Raw genomic sequence first — 27,494 nt, forward strand, 5'->3', positions numbered from 1 at the left:
CTAGCTGGAAGTTTAAAAAAAAAAGACATCATCAGCCCTTCAACAGCTATGCAAATGAGATCTTTGATGTGTTTTGTCATGTCTCCATTTCAATTAGACTCTCACCTTGTCAGACAGCGGCCTCTGTTGCGCTGACCTGAACATTCTGAGGGGACCTTTGTGTTGCCGGTGCGTCCCCAGGGATTGCTTCACTAACCGACCTGCCCACCACAGCCCCACGATGTCAACCCCTCTGCTGAGGCTGCACTTCACCGCTGTATCCCCCCCATTTCAACCCTCCCATCTCCGCTGTCTCCACTCCTTCAGCCGACCTCCGCGAGCCAGCCCCGCTCCACCTCACCGCCACAGACCGTAGAGCGAACTCTGGAAGGCCTCTTGCATGCGAATGGGCACACCGCCGCCGTCAATGTATGCTAATGCGCTCCCAAATTAACAATGAAAAGCAATTAATTTTCCGAGCAGGTTCAGATGAGGAGTTTTCGCAAGGAGGCGTAATCGTGATATTTTTGTTGTTGCCAGGAACACTACACACTTGCTGACTGTGTGGACCTGTGACGCGAGACATGGACAGAATTCAGAGCGTGTCCAGTCGAGGATAGTCAAGTGTCTCCTACCTGTTTTATACACTGTACACACACTAGATCTGTTATGATGTCAAGGAGGGTTCTTGTGGGGGTGGGGCATCTTGCGTGCAAACAAACCGTGCCCCAGTGCACCGTGGCCAGGGCGCGGAGGAGTAGAAAGGTGGGATCAACTGAGGCGAGGTGTCACTTCGTGCTTCCATCTCTCTCCTCATCTTTACATTAACATTGCGTTTGGCCTCGGGTATTTATTCAGCATTTGTAGGCTGCATCATTTACAGAACACACTGCAAACTTTATTCCACTGTGAGTTAAATTGGTTTGTGTCCAGAGAGAAAGCGAACACACCGCTGGCTCTGGAAGTGAAGTCCGCACACAGGGCTCTACACATCACAGAAATGCGTTTAGTCTAGAACTGAGGAGAGCGCACCTCGCCAGCGCCAAAAGTCTAGTCTAAAATCTGCGTTTAGAAACACAAGATCGGGCCCACAAGGCCTCTGGTCACACGCAAATAAACAGACACGAATTTGGATTGCCATAACAATGCTGTAATGTGCTGTAAGTGATCCCATCTTGCCTTTACGTTTTTACAATCGTCGTTAGCAGTCTTCCACAGATCCCAAGGTCATAAGTTCGAATCCCCTCTCAGACCGAGTAAAAAGTGATTAAAACACGCTTAATAGCCCTTGATTTTTCGCAAAATGAGAAACAACCACATTTTTTTTCAAATCCCCCAATCTTTGTAAGGTAATTAAAAGAGTGGAAAAAAGTGATGCCAAAGTTAGTCCCAAAGAAGATTCCAAAAGGTCAACGTAAGAACGCGTTTAACATCCAAAAACCAATCCATCATCACTTATGTTTTGCTTTGCTGGACTGATACTTCATAAAGCAATTCCTCTTCGAGGAAACACAGAGGAACACCTTGGACTTTGTGCACAGGTTTTGCTCTTGCATCTTGATCTGCGACACCTTGATGCATGTTTCATTCACTGCCTCTGGAAGATGGATGGCACCAAAAGTGTCTCAGAGCTTCATTTAGCTGAGGTTTCCACTTTTTTTTCTATCTTTGTATTTCCTCCATCAAAATGGACGAAAAAACGACAAATGTCTACTACAGAGCACATTTTTTAAACACTCAAATAATATAGTAAAATACAGATACAATAAGTTATACTGTGTATCAATGTGTTGTCAGGACACTTATGTAAAGTATGCAAACAATCTAAAATTTCTTCTTCCCATGAAATGTATTTACATTGATGGCCACCATTTTCCTTGATGAAAAAACAAAGTCAAAGCTCCACCCCTTCAAATTTGGTATCATTGAAAAGCTCTAAACATCCTCTGTCGACGCCAAAAGGAGTTAATTGAGTTGTATGTTGTTGTTTAGAAATGTTTTCTACAGAGGACATATTTGCATTGCGGGGAGTCAGGAGGATAAGACGTGCTTCTGTTTGAGTGGTAAATCGAGTTATGAAATGTGTTTATTTGATGTTTTTTCCCACTCAATCTACAGTGTTTAGGGTCTTGCTTATAGGATATACAGAAACATTGCATGACCATTCAGTTTTCACGAACATTCCCTTTTGAAGTGTTTATTAGTTGCGTTAATGACGACATCTCACCTGTTATAAGCTATTTTGACAGACAACACAATGGGTTTGGTTTCCATTGAGCTCCTGTCTCCCAGTTGGTCCTGAAAGCTCTTCGTATTTTATATTTGGCTGCTAAATTACACATAATGGTCTTGACTCTTGAGCAATGTTACCTCAAAGCTTAGACACCCGTCTGTGTCCTATTTTTCAGTCACCTTTACTGTCGGTCGTCTTTCATTCTCATCTTTGGGGAATTAAAACTTCCCTGTGGCTTCAACACGTCTGCTGTCTGTCTTTGAGAACTGTATCTGCCGACATTTTAGTGACAAATGTTTGAGCAGTGCAGATGTTAGAAGTGTTAAATGGCAGTAGGATCTTGTCAAATGCATTGTTATAGTTATCTCCGAAGCTACTTGTTTTTTAGTTTTGAGTCGGGTGATTGGAGTTAAAGCATCTGTGTGAATTGCTTTGGTGTTATATGGACCGAACAAACATGAACGCACCATCTGGCCTGTGCCACAATCGCATTATGAACAAAGGCAAATCAACCGGTAACAATTTCCATTTTCTAAAAAGCAAGTACTGAGGAGATTCTGAGATGACCTTAACTTGGGGACAAGGACTATAGTGTATACGTTATGTATGCTGCTGTCCTGTAAACTGGGAAAACACTTGTAAGCAGCAGCCCACGCCGGCTCAATCCTTTTCAATCTTTGTCACTTCTTTTTTACATGTATTTATCTATGTGACTGCGTAGTAGCCCCCACTTCTACACTCTACATGTATAGTCACATATCATCTGTCTGTAATTGAATTGAAGGATACGCAAGTACAAGGACAATTCTTGAGGAGTTTGTTATCTAGATAGACGGCACCAGAGAATACTGAGTTGATTTAAAGATGTTCATGAGAGAACTGCAAGGGGACTTGGGTTTGACACAATATGCCACAAAAACAACTCAATTTGTAGTAGAACATAAAAATGACAAACGTTGGTAAATCCATTCACAAATTCTGCTTAATTAACTTTATTTATTTAATTTATTTTTCATCATGGTGTGTCGTCCTTGCTCAGATTTTTCCATTGTACATCAGAGAACAGATTGTGTTTTCTGGGGAGAGATTATTGCCGAATCCTAAACAGGAAGCAGACCGTTTCCAGAACAAATACCATTCGGTGCTTTCAGAGGCAGATGATGGATCAAGTCTGAACAAACAAGCCCCCTTTTTTCAATCAGTTCTGTCACTGGAAAATTAAAACCATTCTTTGAAGTAATGCTAATTAAAATGGAGAGTAAAAAGCGCTAAACTACCCTTGATTTTGATGGCTTTTCGGCAAAATGAGAAACAACCAAAGTCTCCAAAAAAAAAAATCATTTTTTTAATTTATTAAAACAGATTTGGCTTTGCTTCGGTTTTCCAATGGTTTTCCTAATTCTGTCTCAGGAGTTTATTGGAAGCCATTATCAGAGGCACATCAAGCTCTACCTTGTGTATTTGAACATCTGTTTTAAACCATTCAAAGACCTCGTCAGTCTAATTGTCTCAAAGGCAGTTGATTCCTGAATTTGTTCTATTAAATCTAAGCATCCTACAAGTCACTGAAAGTAACACCAGTTCTGCGAGTGTTGTGCTCCACTTTGAAACTAAAAAACATCCAACTATTTTCTCTAAGCATTCAAAACTTGTGAATTAGCTGCTTATTTCTGTGAAGACTAATAAGGGCATGTATTTTTGTCATGGCTTGCCAATCGATGCATTACTGTAACTGCACACAAAAGGACCTTTTCACTGGAATACTTGGGCAGATGTTCATGAAGGGTAGGAGATGTGTCTTTGGTGAGAGCCACACTCTCAGTGGAGAAGCCTTTCTTTGATAAACAGCAGCAATAATCCAGACCGTTTTATGAGACCGTCGATGAGATTTGCTAAGTGCAGAGTTTAGGCCTGTAAAGTTAATCGATGTGAGTGAAAAACACAAGAGTGAAGCAAAGTTTGTACTTGTAGATTCAGGAAAGTTGCCTTCAGTTGCTGTAGAACATGAATATGCCTCACACATGCGCAGAAGGCTTTAAGCTGTTAGTCGACGCTGTGTTGAAGTGTTTAGCCCATAGTCATAGGAAATATGAAGAAAGTCACGTCAGGACGGTTTGCTGGTACAAAGCCTCCTTTAATAGCACCCCATATGACACTAATGACACAAGCACACATTGTACAACACCCCACCTCCAAACCAGCAGAGAGCACATATTTAACAGTGCATTGTGACAAACGATCAGGAGATCCGTCAAGGCGCTTCTCCCTCAGAGCTACTAATTACTCACGAGCAAATTAGCATAATACTCCCCGCTCCATCTTCTCCGGCAAAAGTTTACAAGCTGCCGGCAATTATCTGTCAGCAACTTGAATCGGCAGAATAGATGCTTTGACCCTATACTTGTCTGGGAATCCTGCTTGACACTAGAAATATACCTTCGGGCAATGTCAGATAGGGCCAAGTCTTTCAGTGACACACATCGCTGACTTCTACTAAAGACGTGCCATTTGCCAGAAATAAACGAATACATCCCGCAGCTATTGCTCTCTCTCTTTCTCTTGCATGTTACTCCAATGATCACTATGAGGCAATGTAGCCAACTTGCATAAAGATAAGAAGTGAGTCTGTAGACACACAACACACTGCTTTTGGCGCCGGCTTGTGAAATAAATCTTTGATGTGATCCAAAAGGGATTTATATAGTGAAGATGGACATATCTTAAAGACAGTTGAGACAAGAAAGTTGGAAGGGCTGCCAGGCTGAATTATTTTGGGTATACTTATGACTGTGGCTCATTAGAGAGACCGCAATCTCAAAGGCCAAATCGGTGTATATATAATATATAAAAATTGTAAAAATCAACATGGATATCACCCTATAGCGTCACATGTCACCCTACAAAAGGAAATAATCAAAGACCAATTTCCACAATAGAGCAGCGTAGGATTAGAGCAGGGTTTGGAGCTTATTGATGAATTAGTGGGTGGATTGCATTCAAAGTGTCTAAACATGCTCGCTGCATGCATAATGGCCTGATCCATTGGAGCTAAGCTTTCATTGAAATACATTTTTCATGCAAATTATGTCAATCGGTAAATCCATTACCAGCAAAGCCAGAAGTCAAAGGAATGAAACATAATTTGTGTTTGGTTACAGTATAGACCATGCACTGAATAAATCAGAATTGAGTCGAGACCATCTTTCTTCATCTGCGTTATCTTCAACTGTTTAATCAGATTTTCTCAATTTGAAAGTATTTCAGCACTAACTCTGGAGTATGCATCGATGCATTAAGAAGAAATATTCTATTCTCGAGGCATTTTGAGTGCTGACATGACTAGAACCAGTCCAGTGAAGGTGTATCTCAGAGGAGCAACCCCTCGTGACACTAGCAAGTATGTACACAAGTATCTGTATCCTATGCAGTTCTCTTTGCCCATTTTAGACGAAGTTGAAGTACCTTATTAAAGCATGTTCAGGGGAAAGGACATTCTATGAGCACTCAGCAAGATCAACTCCCAATATCCTGCAATAAAGTGGATATTAAAAAGGCTTTAGAGTATGTTTACTAAGACCTACAATCTGCACAGTGCACAGAGAGGCAGCATGTTATATTAAACCACACAATGATAAAGAAATGCAGTGGAAATCCCTTGAGGAAAAAAGACTATGTAATATGGCCTGGTTAAATAAAGCAGACATTATGTTATGTTTTGCTATAAATAAATCAGAACCATATCAATGTATGCTGGAAGAATTGATCTAAAAACATAAAGGGGTGTAAAAAGGCAAGTCTTTCACTATCGTAGTACATAATTAGAGACTATATCCAGTAATGCGCTTCACACCACACGCTGCTTGTCTCTTACTTTTTACATAGTAAAATACAGTATACCCCCCTCTACTCCCTCGTCTTTCATTCATTCATTCATTCTCTGTCCTCTTTTTCTTTGGGGGGGTGGGGGTAGTTTGATGTTGGAAATCGAATGTGTTCTTGATGAGGGGTGCTGGGAATTGGCTGGGCTGTCAGATCAGGCACTATTATCTGCCTTTTAGGTCTGAGGCAAATTAGACTCGGGGTCCCAAAGGTGCCCGGACCCTGCCGTGCACTGCCGCTGTCAAATCCTCCAGAGCGTGCCGCATCCTTGATGGAAATTTCACTTTAATCACAAGAAGATTCACAACCCTCTTTAGACCTGTTCACTGCTTTTTTTGTTTTATTCGTTTGCGGCCCGACGGTACATCAGCGATTTGACCTGTTTTAGATGATGCTTAAGCTCTTGTCACGTTTTGTAATGGACCACACTGGGTTTTATATGGGAAGTGTACAGTATGTACAACAGCAGGAGCTTTGATGCAGCATGGATGGAGAAAATGGTGGAAACTTGAAGCTGTTAGATGCAGAAATGCAATATTGTTAAGCATAATAATAATAATAATAATAATAATAATAATAATAATAATAATAATAATAAAAAAAGAAAAGGTACCTTAGAATGTAAAAAGGTAGAACTTTCTTGTCCCTAACTACAAGTATCTGCTCATTGACCTATTCTCCTGATCTGTGGCTGATAGGGGAAATTAAAGGGTGGAGCTGATACTCATCCCAAGCAGAACAATAGGCCATTTACTGTGTCAGACATATCTGCTGGACTTGTCACAGTGCCTACGTTCTGGAGCAAGAGATGATAAGAGACAGGAGAGAGGCATCATGTTCACGAACATTATGTGTAACTGTTGTGCAACCTTTGATGAAAATGTCATGAGAAAAGTCTTGATACGTAGGCCGATACAGTGCATAACCTTGAACAAACAAATCAACATGCATTTTACCTGGGGCATCCTAGGAGCTCTCCCTGCCAATCCTCCTTCAGGCAACGCTGGATGTCAATTAACATATAAAATGTTTATTCTAGAGGAAAACTCTGCCTGATTTCATTATGTAAATGTTTTTTTTATGTAAATGAATTGAATAAAATGACTGAAAAGTTATTAACATTTGTTGAGTGATCCCATTCGTTGTTTTTACTGTTTCTGACAAGCAGTGACATCTGTTTATGACAATGTGTTTGGCCTTGACTAATTGTTGAAAGCTCTCAGTCATGCACGAGTAATCCATCTGGCTGATAGATATTTTGTCTCTCATCCAAGAAGCTTCTTCAGCTCGGAAGTTACCTTGGGGGTCTCGGAAGTTACCTTGTTTGGAACTTGGAAACTTGTTCCCTTTGACACACATGAAAAACTACTGTGTTCTTTTCATGGAATCAATACAACTTGTAGGATGTTTTTTTTGTTTTTGTTTTACATTAGTTCTGTTGTGTGACACTTTTTCTGACACATTGTATCTCCATCTTGCCCAAATATAAATGAGAAATTGAAGAATACTTGCCCAGAGCTGGTTGCAGTGATTGTTTCTATTGCTGCAAGCTAAGTTAAAATTCCTTGTAACAATTGCAAAAGGGTGTGTTGTTTGGCTTACTGCATTGCGGCTATACACAAATGCTCCTAATTTACTACTTAATTATATTCTGAGATGTTGCTCGCCACAGTTATGTTAAGACCTTTCCAAGCACATAAAATTATGTAAATAAAACATTTTAACTACTGTTGGGTTTTGGATACTCTTTTCGTCATTATTCACGCAAGTTGCCTTTACTATTTAAACAAGTTGTGTCATGCCAAATCCCACAGGTAATCATGCATTTCCAGAACATTCAACTCTGCCACTGTCCAAAACATTATGGTTTTGGCAGGAATTGTAGCTATAGGGAGAAATTGGACTAAAGACGAGCCAAATGGTGTCATAACGTTTGCTCTTGTTGTCCAAGTTGTTGTGTTTTATACGCCCCGAAACCAAACCCCTCCAGTCCATCTGCCTGTTCTGCAGCGCATACACCAGCGGGCAGTTATTGACCGCAAAATTAAAATTGATTGCGTGAGGCCATAACAATAAAAGAGTCTTGGTATTCGGGCTGGGGACAGTGCGGCAGTGTCACATGGCTGTCACCAGAACAACGGGCTTCAGTGTTAGTGTATTGTCTCGCAGTCAGATCGCCCAGAATGGAGCGTGTCTCAGATCCAGCTGATACTGTGCGTCTAATTGGGTTGCATCGATCCAGGTTGTTCCCAGTCGTGACACCACCTCCAAGATGAATGTCAGTCCCTGCGAGCGGAATGAAAAAACTAAGGTGACCGGCAAAAGGGTTGACTCCTGAATGCCTATGTGGTATTTTAAAGGACAATTTATAACTTTGAAGATTTGAAGAAGAAACATAAAAGAAAATTATATGAAGGTTTTGATGAGTGTCTTTTTAAATCGAAAAGTGCTTGTAATGATTATACTGGAAACACAAATGAAGCCTAGGCGTCAATTCAACCTGGGAGACTAATTTCAGCATCACCTACCTCCAGCCAATGATTGGTTCCGAGAGGGCCACACCTCCACCTCAGCCAATCATCGCCCTTGGTCCCGCGTTTAAGCCCCAGCAATCATGGTTTGTTTGCTTCCCAGCTGTGCTGCGACCCACCTCCGCCCTGTCTCCACCTCTTCTGCCCACAGCTTCTCCCTGCTGCATCCTTCACGGGTCTCCGAAACCACCACTAGTGTCCAGGCTCCGGGGGAAGACATCCCTAACTCCAAGCTGTTCATTCATTCTGACTTTCATCCATACATCTCTGTCTACCACCAGGGTCTGATCACGAAAACTAATATACATGTCAATAAACCTTCCTACTTGCTGCTTTTGTCTGTTTGAGTCTACCCAGGTTGAATTGTGTGTAGGTGGTAGACACTTGCGGTACAAAACCCTCAGTGTTCCAGACTGATTGTAAAAACAAATAATATGAAATTTCCTAACTAAATATTGACGCCAATTTGATGGAGGCCATGTTACATTGAGGCACAGAGATTGCTGTGAATTATTTCAGATTTTTTAAAATTTAAGCTGGAGTACCTGACTTTTTGTTGTTGTAAATTAAATGTGTATTTGCCATCAGAGTGTGTTGTCTGCTAAAAACATCTTGCTGCATTGTCTTCACCCAAATGTCTCTAGAGCGATGGATGATACAAGCAGAATCTAATTTTGCACTTTATTTTGGGGGTGGTCCCTCCTGCTACACTTTGCCACTGCTCAAAGCTTTACACGAGCATGAAACATTACATTTTTTGAACAGGAAAAATCAGGTATTATTTCAGCATTATTTTCACAACAATGTTCTGTAATAAAACATTTTAATTACTGCTATATACTAGAATAGGTTGGGAAGGGAACAACTGCTCAAATAGATCAATACATACTTTTTCTTTCCGACAGTGATTAATTTTATATTTTCCACACTCATAACTTACTGTATTCCAAAGTGAATTCCTTAAAACCCTTCCTTTTTAAGTCAGTCCCCAAACTATGTAGGCAGGATCGTCACAAAATCACTTATACATTCAATTCATGCTTTTATGGATTTCCTGTTGTGTTTATTGGCCCGACATTTGTGCACTACTTGAGTAAAAGACCCAGTAATCCACACAAGACGTTTTCGACATTTATTGCATTGACATTTAGCAATTTTTCAGTCTCCATTACTGTTAATTTCCCTGACATTCACAACAAGCGGCCCATCAATCGCAGTGGTGTGTTTTCTCTCATTTGCACAGATCCATAGCCCTGATTTTGACGTATAGGCTTCATGTTAGTGTACATGTGCCACTGATTCATTATGCTGCCTCAGATGCCCCGGGAGGAGGAAGGGCCAGGGCTTGAAGGATTGAGCTGCATATTAAATGTGTCTCGCTGCACATCAGTGGAATGAAGAAAATCCTGTGAAGATCCAAACACAGATATAAAATAACAAGGCACACACTATATGCCTCTTTATGAGGCAGAGATGAAAAAATGAGGATTTGAACTTCTCGTACAGGTGAGATAGGTTAGGAAATGTGGGCTAATACTTCAAAATAAGTACAACAACCCAATCTGTTATCACTATGGGTTTAATTAAGACTTTAGCAACTCAGAAACGGGCAGCAACCCAAAGACACCTTAATTATTAGCACCTTAGTCTTAGGATCTAAAACAAGCTTGGTCTTTAAATGCCACTCCCATAAAAAGTGGCCAGACTAGACAGAGCTGCCAAGGCCGTGAGACGGGACATAAATCAGAGAAACGGTCAGCTCTAATGACAGCACACTTCTCTTTATGTGGCCATGGGGCAACTTCACCACTCTGCTCAGGATGTTTGTGAGCTGCAGGATCTGTCAGCCGGGACTTTCAAGTGAGGCTGTCAACAGTCAGCACAAGCTGTGATAATGATAATGCAGTGCATTTTTTTTTTTAATATATAGTGCTTTTCTGGACTCAAAGTCACTTTACTTTCCATTATTCAGCTTCCCTGGGGTAGACTGATGGAAACAAGGCTACGAATCTACGGCATCGGCCCCTCCAACCACTCACTCATGCACGCACACACGGGCACACACCCACACACACACACACCCAGGCTTCCTAGTTCACAAACAGTCCCCCATCCAAGTACCACACGCACTTGTTATCAGGCACGCTGTTTTGTACCTTTTTTTTTTAAACAATCTAAAAATTGCCCTACTGCATACTTTGTAGAACACACAATGTAGTTCAGTTTATAGAACAGACTCTCTTGTTCATGCCCTGTAGTGCAGTGTGTAGTACATATTGAGCATGCAGTTCACACTTTCCAGCATGCATACTTTCTAGTACACACTGAAGCGTACTTTTTATATACGCTACTTTACAGTGGACATTTTTCACTGTATTGATGAGATAAAAAGTGTGTCTATATAGTGTGCACTCTTTTTTTTTTTTTTAATCTATTTAGCACTCACATTTATTGGTAATGTGTTTGTTGTGCTTTGCTTATGCTTTATTACATTGTTTCCACAAGAGAATAACAAAGTATTCAGTATCATAAAATTACATTATAGTAACTCACTATACAGTGAACGCCACACTAAGTGAAAATAATTTGGTATGAATATAAATGACGAAAATAGTTGAATTTGAATTTCGCACTACACAAATGTGGGTAACACTTTATTTTACACCTTGATACACTGTACCAAACTAAATTATTTCAATGTAATCTGCTCCATAACAATGTGTAATAACTTGTACCTATGTAGAACATGCACAATGGAATAAGGTGTATTAGTACTTTGTAGGTAGTATAATGTAATAAGACATTAGACTCTTAGAGCTAGGGCTTAAGGTTAGAGTTAGAGTCTTATGTGTTATTACATTATGTACCTCCAAACTACAAATACATATTATTCCATTGTGTATGTAACACATAGGTACATGTTATTGCACATTGTTACATAGAAGATTATATTGTACTAAGTGTGGCAGGTACAATGTATCAAGGGTAGTGTAAAATAAAGTGTTACTCAAATGGGTAACATACCAATATCCACATCTTCATTTGAAACGGCTCTATGATTCAACGCCCTTCAGTTTATTGATAGATGCACCTGAACTGTCAAACTCAGCCCACACTGGATGGAGAGTGAAGTGTTGTATGCTGTATTTGCTTAATATTATTCATCCTTTAATGATTCACTTCTCGTGCTGAGCCCAGGACATGCCCCACAGACATGTTTGTTTCTAACACATGTGGACAGTCAGTTCTGGGGCGCTGTTGAAAGAGCAGTGGAAATGCATTCGATCTCCTCTCTCCCCTCGAGTCCCTGCTGAGTATGGGACCTCTCTGGATGCATTCAGAGGCATGGCCCACGGCAGGACTCATAGAGACACTTTTATCATACTCACCCCGACATGTGCCTGCAAGCTATCTGTCCTGGGGGGACACACACATTTGAGTCTTTTCAAGTCAGGGGGGTTGATTCAGTCCTTAACCAAACACAGTAGCAATTTATATGGATCTTCATTATCATTGACATTCAACAAGTCTTCTTGTCTCTCTATATAGTTCCAAAAACAGGAAAATGAGGTGTTGGGAAAACTGGAAACTGCATGATGAGAAATAGTTTGTTTGTATGTTCAGAATATCATATTAGCACGGTTGAATCATTTCAAAGAACTAAGGGTACCATGAGATGCAGTGATCAATATTGTAAAATACTGTTTATTGTCACTAATTATAGCACATCATTTGTAACTTTGCAGACTTCATGTCACTGTTTTTCTAACCACTTAACCCCCGTCTTAACCAAGCACATTTTCTCTTGCGTTTTCATCCTAATTTTTGTCTTGTTTTGATCACTGTTTTGACACTTTTTTTCAAGAAGCTTTTAGATTTAGGTCAAGCCAAACTGGAGAAAATGTGGTCAGTTCAGGTTAAATAAAGAAAATTCCTGGTTTTAATCTAGATCTCAACATTTGACACATCTCTTTTTCTTTTCTTCATTTTACTTTTATATTTTCGTTAAAAAGACATGCACCAAAAGATGATTGAATTTACTTGTAACTGACAGTTTTTCATTTGCAAACTTGCATAATACGATCTGATTGCCTAAACTTTTTTGTTTGTTTGTAAATTCTGTTTGTTTTTTTCCCAACACAGATCAAAACCATTCTTATAATGTGATGCAATGCCACAGTTAAGACAACTCAATGCGTCTTAATGCATATTGGATTGAATATACTGTATCGCCCCTCTCTTGTAGAATATAAGTCGAACTGCAGGGTGTAATCTCTTGTGTGAGCGCTGAAGCAGAGAGGAGTACAGGATAAGCCCAGACAGATATTACCTTTCACAGCTATGGAAAACGCTACTTTGTGCGATGTGCTGCCCACTCTCTGTCTTCCCTCGATATTCTTAAACCCTGTTCTTTGATGTCTCGACAGTACCTTTATCTACTCTGTGCCCCTATAATTTATAGCTACACAGTGTTTGTTTTGTTCCAGAAGTCCATAACATCATAATGATGAAGATCTGCTGTATTGTGTTTACTTGCTGGTTTAGGACAAGAGGCCAATCTGTGATCATATTCATATAAACACATGGTGCACACATAAGTAAATTGACTAGAATTGCCGGACATGCTCTATCAATGGCTGAATTGCATGCTTTGTTGCCATAACAAACCACCATAAAAGACACTCTCAATTGTGTTGTCTTTATATTTGTCTCTTAAACCGAACAAGTTTTCTCCAGTTTGGCTTCTCCCACATAAAAGCTTTTTTTTTAAAGTGTCAAAATAGCAACAAAAATTAGACAAAAACGAGGATGACAAAAAAAAAGAAATGGAAAAGTGACAAAAATGTGACATAAAACACAACAAAAAAGCCACAAAAGAGCAAAAGAAAAGTGACAAAAAAAGGATAGAAATGTGTGACGTAAACGCAACAAATGGGCGATGCAAAAAAAAAGGTTGAGCTTTGTAGATCTTAGCTTTCAAATGAGGCGTTACACTGCCCTATAGGTTGTAACCTTGTAGATTTGTGTAAAACTGAACTGGAGAAAATGCACTCGGTGATTAAAAATGGCATTAATGGCATTCCAACATACATTATAAGTGGGAGCAAAATCAGACAGATTAACACTATCTAACACTACACTGTACATAAAGCTAAACACATCCACCTGTGCCACATTATAATATTGTACTCTCCATTTCTATTTCTTATTTCCTGTGGCTATTCGACTTGCACATCAGGTCCTATGGCTCATCAACCTTATGCTGCGTCCAGGTGTCTCATTTCCCTCTGTTAAAGTGGTCTCAGGTGGGCTTCCAGACTATATCTATCCAACCCTGTCCGTTCCCATTCAAGTACTGTTGTCTCCATAATGAAGAACGGGCTCCTACGTATCTCCTGTTCATTTAGTCTAATTACACTGATTGGCAGTGTAAGAGGCACTGTATCATGGCACACTTCTTAATGAGATTAATTGCAATCTAGTTTCTCTGGGAGTGGATTTGGAGTTCAGTCATTGACTTATTGCCTTTCTCCCAAACTATAGTCAGTAAGTACAGTTTTTCTTCAACCTATAGTGGGCAAAGATGATACAGTCTATTCTCTCCGACAATATCTCAATGCCACATTATGCAAAATGAAAACAATAAACTGTTGGAACAGGCATCAGAATAAAACACAAACAATTATTCATTAGCCTGCATGGGCCAGTTTTGGAAAGTCAGCAAACAAGGAGGCTTATTCGCAACACTGGTTAACGGCAAAGTTACCTAAGTGTGATCTATTGCTGTGGTAGAAGTAGGACTACTCAGTGTTACCTCATCTATCCCCAATCTAAGGTAAGGACAGAAATCCTTCAAGAAATAAAAACACAATACTAAGGATGGCGGATGGTTTTGAATGCATGCATAGGTTGACAAGATGGCTGAGTGAAGACAAAACATGAAAGTGCAATCCTCAAACAGCCCTTGTTCAAAGCGCAGCATTATTGAGATCCAGCTTGTAGCACGGAAGACAGGATAGAAAACATGATGGGACAATATCATTAGAGTACTCTGACAGTGTGTACCATAATGGTATCTGACAATGGGCTCAGTTCTGTCACAAAATTACTGGCCATTTGTCTGCTGTTTCAAAACAGAAGAAACACAGTGTGGCTATTCGGGCTTTCATACCGTATATAGAAGACGTTATTGTGACTTTTAATGTGGTAACGGTCTAGATTTGCAGATTACAAAATAGACAGGGCCTATTTAGAGCAGAACGTTGATGATTTTACGCCATGAAAACAAATGGATCAATTATCTCCTTATCAATGTATCGTCAGGTTTGCATATTTATTTAAAGCTCACTCTTTTAACTATTAAAAAGGGGATTGCCTTGCCCTGAAGTTTAGTCTCATATCTTTGCTGACTGCATGGCTCATTCATTGATTATGAGCTAATGAGATAAATGAAGCCTCGTTTGCCTCATAAACAGAACCCAGTGTGAAAAGCCGAAGCCAGTAATGCCATGCAAATTCTCATTTTGCTGCATCTGTGGACATTCCTCTGGGAGCCTGTTTATTTGATTACAGCTCGTCTCAGATTTATGGTAGCAATTGATTTATTAATATGATGTCAAGTACAGCACGGACCCCAGAGGAGAGCGATTAGCAGAGGTTACATTCTTATCTTGGTCAACTCTATATTTCGATCACCTGACAGACGAAACGTGAAAGAACCAAAGACAGCGAGGGTGTCTCTGTCCAAGGTGCTGATTAAGGATATTTCAACTACAATTACACAAGTGAGGTGAACATGAATTGAATGTCACAATGCTTTCCATAAATTTACTCAGGCAGTTAAATTCCAACTGAATTTGTACATACTCACTAAACAGGCAGTGTCAGGTGAGGTGATAAAAATCTATTGAATAAAAACAGCAAGTACTGTATATCACTTGTAGCCTATATCTGATTTCTTCCCTCTGCGTAGCTAGGAATAAAACAGGCAAGAAATCAGTGGGATTGTTTTATGCTTTTGACATTAACTTGTAAAAAGCTCCATTCCCTTATACATATTGCATGTGACTTTGAAATAGCCTTCATGCGATGCGCCATAACCCGACAATAATACCAGATAATAGGACTTCTCCTCAGCTGCGTTTTCTTCCCCCGATCCTCACCTGTGGATTGTGTTGTTGAGATTTTCCACTCTAGCACCGTGAAATTGAGATCCCTATAAAATGTGGCTCTTCACAGCATGAGGAATCTCTTCTGATGGCAATGACATCCGTGTTAATCCAGTGTTGATCTACCCCAAGAATCCAGCACTTGCTGAATCAATAAAGTCGTGAAAGCTTGCCTCTTGGCCCTCCTCATCACATCCATTATATCCTCTCAGTTTATAATGATTGATTCTCGACGACTCTGACTTTTGCTCTGCTTTTGAAAAGGTATGATAAATGTAGCTACAGCTTGTTTATTGAAATCTCAATGTCGAAGACTTATCTGTTTGACTTGCACAAGATAATAAGTATTTAACCTTTATTTGAAGGAAAAGACCCCCGTTTCTCCATACTGAGATATGTTCTTACCTGAGCTTAGACGAGTTGATGTGTACCTGTCTGGTCTTTGTGCCAAAGATGTTGTTTGCATTTAGCCTCTCCCAGCATATTCTTATGGATCCAAAAAGGGGTGAAGCTAGAAGCGATCAAGATCTTCCACTTTTTCTCTATTTAAATACGGTTACGTGAGTAGTTACACGATCCAAGTACAGTTACACAAAATTAAAAATGGCGATTTCCTAAGCGGATAAAAAGGGGTACTATTTTGTAAGGCGTAATAACACCTTAGAAGCACTTCGACGAAGAGAGGAATCACCTTATGGATGAAAATAATATTGATGCCAAAAAGTATTTGTTAAGCCGGATTCTTGATTTCGTAGTGACAACAACTAATAGTTCTTTTTGTGTTATTATTTTAAGCTTACGCGCCAAATTTGGGTTTGTGTAAGTATCCGTTGGATCCTGAAGTTAAAGACATGCTTTACTACGGAAACCGGGTAAGGTATTGTACTAATACAGTATATTTTTTGGTAGACTACCTCTCCAGGCTCACTATACATCGGTCCCGTTCCAGTTCTTCCGCGCCATGTTTTCCGCCCTCCATTGCCTCGCGGTGCATCAGATGTGAGCGCTCCCTCTGCACACAGCATTTCACTTGAACACAGCAGCGAGCACAGGGCTTGTCTACTCCGCGGCGAAGTTGAGGGAAAGGCGCTGCGCGGATTCATGAGGCACCTGCATGCGCTCACACCGCCACCGCACCGCCCCCGGGGACTTCTTCTGTTAATTATTTTGAGCTCTGGACAAGAAGCGTATCTACTTGAGGACATGTCTTGGTAACCACCACCAGTAGTGAAGTTGAAAACCAATAACCGCTTTATTAAGTCCTTGCAGGTGCTCCGTGGGGGGACTTTTAACAAGCAAGCGAGGCAGCACAGAGAAGCGCGGCCAAAGCGGATCAACAATGGTCAGACTAGAGACTGTTATTTGCACTTTTTTGCTGTCTGTTGCAGCGAGGGCAGATTTCAAAGCCCGTAACTGCAGCGAGGTGAGGGAGGCTTGCGCGAACAGAAGCTTCAGCTTTGGATATGTCCCTCTCCAGGAGATCCCAGGTAAGAAGACTGGACACTGTCCGAGCGCGTAAATGCACTGTCCTCCTGCCAAACAGGAGCCCCGAAACAGGCGTTTTGGCTTGTAGTGGCAGCATGTGTGTCGTAACTTCAGCTGTAAACGATAATGGTCCTGGGTGGAAAAAGTTGTTATCCAAATCTGCTATTATGGCCAAATTAGGATGCAAAAATCACTGGGCAGAAGCCTTTTTTACTACAGCTCTATAAAGTGGTTTGGAACACCCAGCAGTAGTGTGATGGCACTGGAAATGACTATAAAATTAGCTATTCAACCACCTGTCACTTCTTGAGTATAAAGAGGGCAAATTTAAGAAGAAGAGTTAATTTGCAAAAGCAGATATCTCAGTTTTGTTTTTGTTTTTTACTGTACTCTGCAGACACTTGATTAAGAACTAGTCACTTTATGTTTTCAGTGAAAAAATGAAATGAACTCTTCAATTGTTTGGGCAAACTTTCATATATGTTGCTGTCTTAGTTGAAATATGAAATGTCTACCTGTCCAGTCACAGCAAGTGATCCATTATGTGGTTTATTACATATCAAACTCACATTTACCAGCTTTTTCTTTCAGTTTGCTCACCGAAGATAATATTTGGTCTATCCCATGTTAATAATAGGTCTATACATACAGAAGTCTTTTTACGCCATGTACCGCCTCATAAGATAGTTGACCTCCCAAGTACAACCGAGCCTAAATCAATTTAAAAACTTGGACTAAACTATGGCTAAGATAAACCTAAATCTAAACTGAGTGTATGTACAGTATAAACCTCCCCCAAACCAACTAACTTATATGGATTACTACAGTCACAGTTTGAGAACCACCAACTTGAGGTATTGCCATCCGTCTGTGCTAAGCTTCCTCCCAGCACATAGACACAAACACCATCATTTTCCCACAATAGACCTTACTTGCACAATGAATTAGACTTAGTTCAATAAAGAGGTTGACCCGCTGTAATTAGCAAGGCCTGATAGCTGAGTATCGTCTGGAGGCCTAACGTATGGCCCATTATGTGGGCTGCAACAGCGTCGATACCAGATGTGAATAGAAGTCCCTTAGCTGCAGCTGCGGCTAAATGCACCTTGTCCAGTAGAGGTCCCTGACTGTGCTAACCAAGCAGAGATAATGAATGGTCAACTCTGCAGATTAACTCCTGCCCAGAGAAAATGAGGTGATAAGGTGTGTTCGAGTGGAGCTGCCGCCTTCTGCTTCGACTTGGCAGCGGTTTATTGCTGAGAACATATTATTTAGACTCTGCTATACCCCAGACGTTAGATAGATTTATATCAGCAACGCATTTGAACTTGTCAACAGCAGTTTCAAATACAACAAATAATGAATCCGCATTGTAACTTTGGTTCATGCTGTGTTAAAGTACACATTGGCAAGTAGAAAGGTCATTTTCCTCCGTTCCCTACGTTTTTCCATGTTGGACAATTTTCTTTTTTTTTTTACAAAACTTCATATGCAACTCAATTTTCATCCTTGAAAATACAAAACGTCCCGAAGAGCCAAGTCTGGATTGCTGCGTGGTTGGGGAATCACTGTGATGTGTTTTTAAGCCAGAAATTGTCAGTCTGTGAGTTACTTGGCGCATTGTTGTGGTAAATCATCCAAGCTAGTCAATCTCAGAACTCACATGAAAACACTTAGTCTCAAAGAACTTCCAGGCAGCTTTTCACTTGTCAAAGATGTGAGAGCACATCAATTTGATATTGGGGAGAACATCATATAGAAGATAGCCTGAATTTCTGTCATGAACTTATGTTTAGTTGTGCTGACAAACCCTATGACTGAGTTACATGAACAATATAATTGGAATAAATTTGAAAATTTGTGTTCTAGACCACAATAAACATAGCTACAACTAAAAGCCATAAGTTTGTAATTTTACCTATAATATATATATACTGTACTGTACACTTTCACTTTTTTACTCGTTTCAAGCAAAGGCAAAGTATGCAAAGTATGCAAAGTGCCGTTCCCCCTCTCCCCCCTGGACCTCATTGTTATGCTTCAGAGCCACTGATTCCCCTATAAAAAGGCGAAGCTGGCACACGTAAAAGGCTGCATATTTGATAACAGGCGCACCTGTTCAGAGGCGGCTTGAATAACCATCTGATTAAACCCTTTAGAGCTGCATCCCTGACATCACCACTAATCTCCCAAATGAGGGGAAAAAAATTTCAATTCTCTCTCATCTCCCCGTGGTGTCATTTTGTATAAATGTCTAGTTGATCAGGCCTTTGAATGAGTCATAACCTCATGCGTCTGATAGAGACACCCGCCATCAACACCTCAGCAGATTCACACCATGATGGGAATGCCCTTGGGCTCACTGTCTCATGATAATTAAAAGCTACCTCCAGTCAAACAAATACTTAAGCTACCGCAAATCAACAAAGTGGTGTATTATTTTGGGAAAGGATACAATTGTTTGTGCATTGGGCACCTGACCAAAAAAACATAGCAAAATGTCCCCCACAGCCATAAAGTCACTTGCAGCTACATTGTTTTTGGCGCTTATGCAGTACTAAGTAACTTGTTTTTTGTAGTCCCTCTGGAGGTAATACAAGTGTTAATGGGATGGGGTCTTTCATCTCCCCCTGGTGTCTCTGGCCAGAAAACCACAATTGCAACTTTCCTGCTACCGGGTGGCAGGTCCAATACAAACTAACGGAATCATGAAGAAGAAGCTAACAGGCAAAGCTAACTGTGGGCTAGCACCGCTTAAACAGTATTTACAGCCAAGTTTGAGTGAAAAAAAATATCTCCATCGTGTAACTGGATGTACAATATCCCTCTGTCCCTTTGTTTTTTCTGTCAGCGTAGTATTTACTCTCACGGACAATTAATGAGTAAAAAAACGCACCATGCTAGGACACCTGCAGTGGTGCTTATGGCCTCTAGGGGCATGAGTTACTTAGTTCTGCTTTAAGTCAAACTCACAAAAAGGTATGTGTTACTACAACAAGGTATGCTGCACAAAATACAGCAATATCTATAATATCTATAATAGCTATAATATCAAGTATGTTGTGCTATCAAGTAAACAATCAGCAAGTGTGATTAGCTGTCAAGTCCAGTCCAATGCAGTACCACAAGTCCTCCAACAATTGAAATGTCGCGTATTTGCCTCCTCTGAGCCTGTGCAAATAGTGCTGACCTAAAAGATAATTTTATGTCAATACTGTGCTAGATCTGTTGACTGTCCTGCGTTATAGATATTAGCTGTGCTACGTAGGATTGTATAAAGTTAAACTGATAGATCTCACTGATTGTATTTATTTTTTAAATTCACATCATATTTCTTCATCAAGCATAACCTCCTTGCTGGAGATAATAGTGTATTAAGATAGATAGAAAGATAGCAGCAGTATTGTTTTCATGAGGGTTTGTCTTGGCGCATTTTCAGGGCAATTTTTCAGAAGGTCGTGGTTTTGGTGAAAATCTCTTGGGCCGAATTGCTAAACAAAAGTAAGTTGATGAAAAAAGTGATTGAATGTTGTGCTTTCTCTGGGAATTGGTGCCTTTATTGATAGATTGCAAATAAACATTGGCCTCTCCAGGGGTATACATATTAACAGCAGCTATCGGCCTGGCGCTGAACATGGGTGGCTAATGGTGATGACGTTAGCGGAGCACTAATATTCCGACATGGAGATGATTTGCTCCTTGTGCTAGTGGTTTCACACAACTCTCTGTGTATTGCTTATTGTTCCTGTCAGGCTTACAGCTGCTCTCACAGTCTATTAACTCACTGATGATTTGGGAAAACGCCATTCTTCATGTTTGTACTCCACCTCTGCTTCATAGCTATGGGTATTAATGGCTGCTATTTATTATTTGATTTCTCAAAATCCTTCATAATCGTCGGAGTCTGGTGGTGGATTCCGAGGATGACAGATTGATCACTGGCTTTAATGTTTGTTAAATGCCCCTGAGACAAGCACTCAGCTAAGAGACTATTGCTGTGAATGCAGTCCATCACGGGCATGGCAGATTGAAGAGACAGCAAAGATCTCAGTTTGTGACTGTGTGTGTGGTCAAACAGAGGGAACACAGGTCAGGTGGAATGACAGCAATATAGTCGGCGTTATTGGCAGAAATCCTGTATGGACTTGGGTCTAAGACTGGTACAGTAATTCCAGGAGACAGGCTCAGTTTGATGGTTCTGCCGGATGACCGGGCCAGACTGGAGGCAGTCAACTGCTGCTGTGGACCAACCTCAGGGGGATGCTGAAAGTTTTTCAGTGTTCACACCATCACACAGTGCTTACAGTTTATTATTTATTATTGACGCAATATGTTGTATTTGTGAGTAAACAACCTCTCCCTAGGTGTGTTTGGTTGTATCAAAGTGCAGCTCATATGCCCTATTGTACGAGCTACAAGTAAAAGGATATTATAACTATACTGCATAACATTTTACGCATAAATGCAATGAAATACAAAAAAAAACATTTTTTTTATTATTTTCATTTATGATAAACACATTAATCTTTACTGTGAACGTCGTTACTGACCTTTGTCTTTTGGGCAAAAAAGTTTTTAGTCTCGGTCACATTTTCGTACTGTAGTTACTATATGTGATCATTTTAGTCTAGACTAGTCTGATGAACCACTTTCTCACATTTTCATAATAATTCAATCACCAAAGGTTGTTTTTAGCTTTTCACTGTTACATTATCGTCCTGAAAAAAGATGTGTCAAACAACAAAATAATTCCGTTAGAGTTTTTGTTTTCGAAAACTCCACAAACCTGACTCGTAGCTGGGAGTGGGACATCACCACCTTGCTGTTTTGCTGTAGCCAATGAAGCGTGTGCAGTGTATCTGAACTTCCTTTTGGTGCATACAATCCTGGACACTGTGTGCCGCTTTCATTCATGAGCACTCAATTAACTAAAGAAGTCACACCGTGCACCACTGTATGTCTCGACTCCTGCTTGCAGAGGGAAAGTGAGTCACCCTGCAGACGGCTACATCTAACTTCTAACATGTCGTCTGATGCCCCAGCTCTGTTTACTTCCAGTCAGAGGATGGAGAGGGGACTGAAATAATGGCGATGATGTTTTATGTGATCCCTCACCAGCAGCCAGGCGATCTGCGCGCAGCTTCTCACTGTCATGTAATGGAGAGGATTTAAAGCAGGCTAATGGAAATGCCTGTACGGGGGAGAGGGCTGTGGGACTTTGTCAGCCCCTGCGGCACATGCCAGTATAGCTGTGATGTATTGTCAGAGCATGGTGACCTTTGTGCCACTCATAGATAGGTTTTACATGGGATTTATGAGGTATGACCAATTTGAAACTTTGAGACATTTTCAGAAAGTTAGGATCCGTCAGTTTTTTTCAATGGAAATGCAAACTCAAAAAGGCGGATTTTCTATGTAGGAAAATAGCTAAGAATGAGGGGTGGAGCATTAAATCAAAGTCACAGGAGAAAATCTTTTAATTATTGTATGTTCCAAAGATCTTGTTTAGTTAGTTGCGTTCTTGAATATTACAAAAGCACTGATTATTAACTGAAATGCTGCCCTTTATATCGGCAACCACTTTTAGCGTAGTGCGACGTGCTTCAGAGACGCGGAGGTTGGAACTGTCACGGGAAGATTCCAAACGATTCTCATTTTTCTGCCAAGGCGCGGAGGGGATTTCTCGAAACGCGGCCTCCATCTCAGTGTCATCAATCACACTCATGAATGCCAAAATGGCCTTGTGATGGGCCTGCTCACCGGGTGTTCCCTCTTGAGAGCTGCTGCCTAGACTGCTGGCTATCCTGCTAGTGTCTGGAGCAGTGAAGCTTGCAAGCACACCAGCAGGATTCAGCCCAGGCTAAACAAAAAGAATTCAAAACGGGCCTATTTTTTTTTTTTTATGTTTACTTAAGAGACAATTGCATAAAAACTCAAAAATCTAAGGCTCTGAAACGAAGTGGCTGTCTTAGATACCCCGCCATTCTACAGTTCATTAAGCTTTTGCTCTGGGCTCCCATTTGTAACTAAGGAAAAGTTGCTCTCACAATTTGATGATGATGATCTCGATTTTGTGGCTCAATAACAGTTTATTCAAGATTGCAGATAACAGTTAAAAGATATGTGCTGTTTTTAACTTTTACTTCTCTAAAATACTATGAACCGCTGATTTTAGGGTGCATAGTGAAAGTGATTCTTCAAAGAAAAGGAATGAGTGATAATAATGTCTATTTTGCAGTGAAACACTTTGTGCAGAGAGCGTTCATTCCTGTACAATTTGTTTTTTTCTGCCAAAGCCTTAAGATCACGTCTATGAGCACTAACTATGGCTTGCTTGTTGTGTTACAAGTCGTGGAGATTTTTTCTTGCCTTGTACTTTGCAGACGCTTTTGTTAAGTTATTTTCAAGCATCAATGGAGAAAGCATCAAGACGTTAGTGCTTAATGGAGCAGCTGTGGTTTGAATGGTTGGGATGTTTCACAGTTTTTACATGTAGCTGAGATGTAAACAAAAGCGCCTGTCCACCCACTCACGGATGCTTGCAGCGTATGGGAGAATAATAGGAGCCTCCAACAGGTGGTCTGTTTTTAAAGTTAAAATGTTTCATCATATCCAGGATTGGTACAAGCATAAAGTAAACTTTTTTTTTCACATTAAGCTTTCTTTGTAGTTTTTATATTTAAGGCCTTTACTGATGTCTCCACTTTAAAAAAATAAAATAAAAATTGTTTCAATTCGTACATTCATGCCTCAAGGTACCTGATGAATATTTTTAAAACCTTTGACCTGCCGCATTTCAAAAACCACGCAAAGCTTTAACAAGTGTGCATATATCAATGCTAATGTTAGAAAATATAACTCTTGTATTCACCTAAAGCAATAACCTTTGGTCCATAATAAGACTTTGCTAAACTTGTCAAAACTGTATTCTTTGACGATCTTATCAGTGTTACAATGTTCACCTTCAGCTGTTGAAAATGAGTTTGGTTAATTGGTGCATCTGCCAGAGGAGATCCCCAGATGTTTTTTCTTATGTGCTAAGGTTTCTTTTGGCAGTGAAACATATTGGGGGTCTCAGTTTTTTTTTTAGCACTAACTTTGCAGATAATATTTCTAAAGCCCGACGCTGTCAGTGACCTCAGTTTTCTGTTGTTGTTTTTTCTGTTCCTGGCCTTGAGCGAGGTTTACATCCAACATTCTGCTGTTCAATAACACTCTGGGGATGGAAGTCTGCGGCAAAACTTTCGGAATGAAAAAGAAGGGTTTGCCACTTACTCACAATAAATGCAAATGCTAACACACTTCTGACTTGTAATCAGTTGGCAGTCAGATAAAATACTAGCAAAAAACAACTTTAGAATATCTGGCGGTACTCTTTATAACAAGGTTTTTGGTCCAAAATGGTCACTACTGGTCATTACTAATGTTGAAGCTGAGCGACAGGTGCATAGAAGATGAAAGAGAAAGAAAAGAGCTGAATCCAACAAAACCAGTCTCAGGACTAAGAAAACATCCTAAAGCTGTATCCAAAATATTTTTGGCAGAATATGACAACTATGGGCCCAATCTTGTGTTTCTAAACGCAGACTACAGTGCAACTTTTTGCGCTTATAGGAGTGCCCTTTGATATCTTGCCACTCTAGACTTGGCGCATATACAGTAAGAAGGAAGTACGCGGGTGGAGAAACACACATGGGTTTTGGTGTTTGAATGACTTCAACCGATCTTCAAGACATGTTTTTTTTATAGTGGTTTATTCCCTTCAAAACCATACATAGTTCATACTCCCCTGGTTTGTGTGTGTATGTGTCAAAATGTGCTAATTTACCAAATTGATGTTTGCTGATTATAATCTGCGGATGCCTCTCAGTAACACTCAGTGGTTGGCATCAATTTGTCATTGAACAGTTTAGCTCAGAAAAGTGGTGCTTAATTGACCTGTTTTGTTATTCCTGCATAAAACTGTGCACAGGGACCAATCTGAAGTTTTTTTTGGCGTGTTCAGGTCACATCCACATGGATTTATTGGCCATTTTCTATTATTATCTTGTATTTTTGTTAGCCGGAAACTGAATTCTTGTGTTTTACTCTCAGTTAAACTCTTCCAGTGGCTTATACATGCATATTTACACCAAGATCATCCATGTGTGCCCATACGCAGGCTGAATAAACATTCATTTCATATGGGTATATTTTTACCCACGGATCGGTAGGAAAAGGCCTTTGGGTTTGTGGTGTTAAGGATAAAACAGGATTACTTGAAACGCTGAAAAAAATGTTTGAAACTAATATGTCAACAAAATATTGGATCCAGCAAGTTATATCCATTATTCAAATGTTGTCACTCAAAATATAGGCTTTAATGAACGGCCATTTTTACATTATGAAAGCGCTACATGAAAGAAAACTTTTCAAAATCACATTCATATCAGTAAGTTACAGCAAAAGTTTCAAATTGATAATAACTAACGGACTCTTGATTTTCATCGGTAGGGTTATTGTTTGGTTCCACTTGGTTCCTCTCGATTATTTTCCTGATGATAGACTGGCATTACAGAAACGACCGAGCCAGGGTGAATTAATGTTTTTCCAGCGCTTCGTTGATATAAATCTAGTGTGAATAACGAGAAGTGAAGCAATTCTCAGGAGGCCGCCTGGCAATCACTGCTTAATGGTTTTAAAATCATTTGAAATCTGAGGGAATGCGTGCGCCCGTTGTCGGCACAAGATTGAATAGATGTTATTTTGATCCATCACTTCTTGTCAACAACTGTCCAATTAAATCCTAACCCGCAGCTGCCAGACAAGAGCTATTTCATTCTCATCTGTGACATAAACACACTGCGTCATAATGAATTGAACGCAGTAATTATCTTTTAACTAGAATTGATAGATAATGCATGACATAAATGACACAAATAGTATATTATGTAGTTGCTCACTTATTGATACTTTGATTTGACAATTCTTAAACATGTCAGAAATATATCTCACTCTTGACATCAAAAACTACCTTTGATTTGCATTGTTTGCACAGTTGCCAGACAAAATCGACAAATCTTTCCGCGACTTTTTTGCTCGTGAAACACACAGGATCACAAACACTGCGTAGGCTTACGGAGCTTGTTCATTGACACCAGGATTAGCTTTTGGCTCTGGGCGGGTGCCTTTTTCCCCGACACCTCATCTGCCTGTCAAAACCTAGCCATCATGAAACAAAGCTCCTTGAATGCCTCAGTGCTGTCGTTGGATCTATCTTTAGCCGAGAGTCTGCCACTACTGTCTTGTTGACGACGTTTGACTAGACGTGATGTGAAACGGGAGAGGATTCTTGCCTTTACAGAGAGCAGAGTGTGGAAAATAAGTAGACGGGTTAAGTTTTGTAAGTTTGGACTGAATAAGGAATTGAGTCATGCAGTTTCGTTCATAGGAGTTTGGTCTAATAAAAGAATTTGATAACGGTGGTAGAGAAATTATTGTCCTCATTTGATGTACAGCAACTCTCCTAACTAGCTTCATATCTGACCTCACATCTATTTTAATTCATAATTGTTTTACTACATATAAACTATTTAAAGCAGAACTAAGTAACTCATGCCCGAGAGGCCATAAGCACCACTGCAGGTGTCGTAGCATGTTACGGTTTTGTACTCATGAATTATCCGTGAGAGTAAATACTATGCTGACAGAAAAGACATAGGGAGAGAGGGATATTGTACATCCAACTACACAATGGAGATATTTTTTTTCACTTAAAGCAATACTAAGTAACTTGTTTACCTTAATAAATCCTTTTCATAGTCCCTCTGGGGGTAATACAAGTGTTGATGGGATGATTGGAGGGTCTTTCATCTCCCCCTGGTGTCTCTGGCCTGAAAACCACACTTGCAACTTGACTGCCACTGGACTGGAGCACCAATACACACTAATAGAATCACAAAGAAGCTAACAGGCTAATGGGCAAACCTAACTGCAGGCAAGCACCACTTTAAACAGTATTTACAACCAAGTTTGAGTGACAAAAAATATTTCCATTGTGTAACTGGATGTACAATATCCCTCTCTCCCTTCGCCTTTTCTGTCAGCGTAGCATTTACTCTCACGGACAATTAATAAGTAAAAAAAATCGCAACTTGCAACAACACCTGCAGTTGCACTCATGGCTTCTAGGGGCAAGAGTTACTTAGTGCTGCTTTAAACTTGGCTGTAAATACTGTT

General features: G+C 40.1%; 1 protein-coding gene across 2 annotated transcripts in view; it reads left to right on the forward strand.

The window, feature by feature from the left end:
• The first annotated feature begins 16,789 nt into the window (after nt 1-16,789).
• LOC306967996 (glypican-6-like) overlaps nt 16,790-27,494 on the forward strand; it is a 98,856-nt gene continuing 88,151 nt past the window's right edge. For both annotated transcript variants that reach the window (XM_079563230.1, XM_079563231.1), the window contains exon 1: nt 16,790-17,278. In XM_079563230.1, coding sequence (XP_079419356.1) covers nt 17,131-17,278 — 148 coding nt within the window. In that variant the 5' untranslated portion in view covers nt 16,790-17,130. The remainder of the gene's footprint in view (nt 17,279-27,494) is intronic.

The sequence above is a fragment of the Gobius niger genome (genome assembly GCF_951799975.1).
Source record: "Gobius niger genome assembly, chromosome: 9".
NCBI classification, from domain to species: domain Eukaryota; kingdom Metazoa; phylum Chordata; class Actinopteri; order Gobiiformes; family Gobiidae; genus Gobius; species Gobius niger.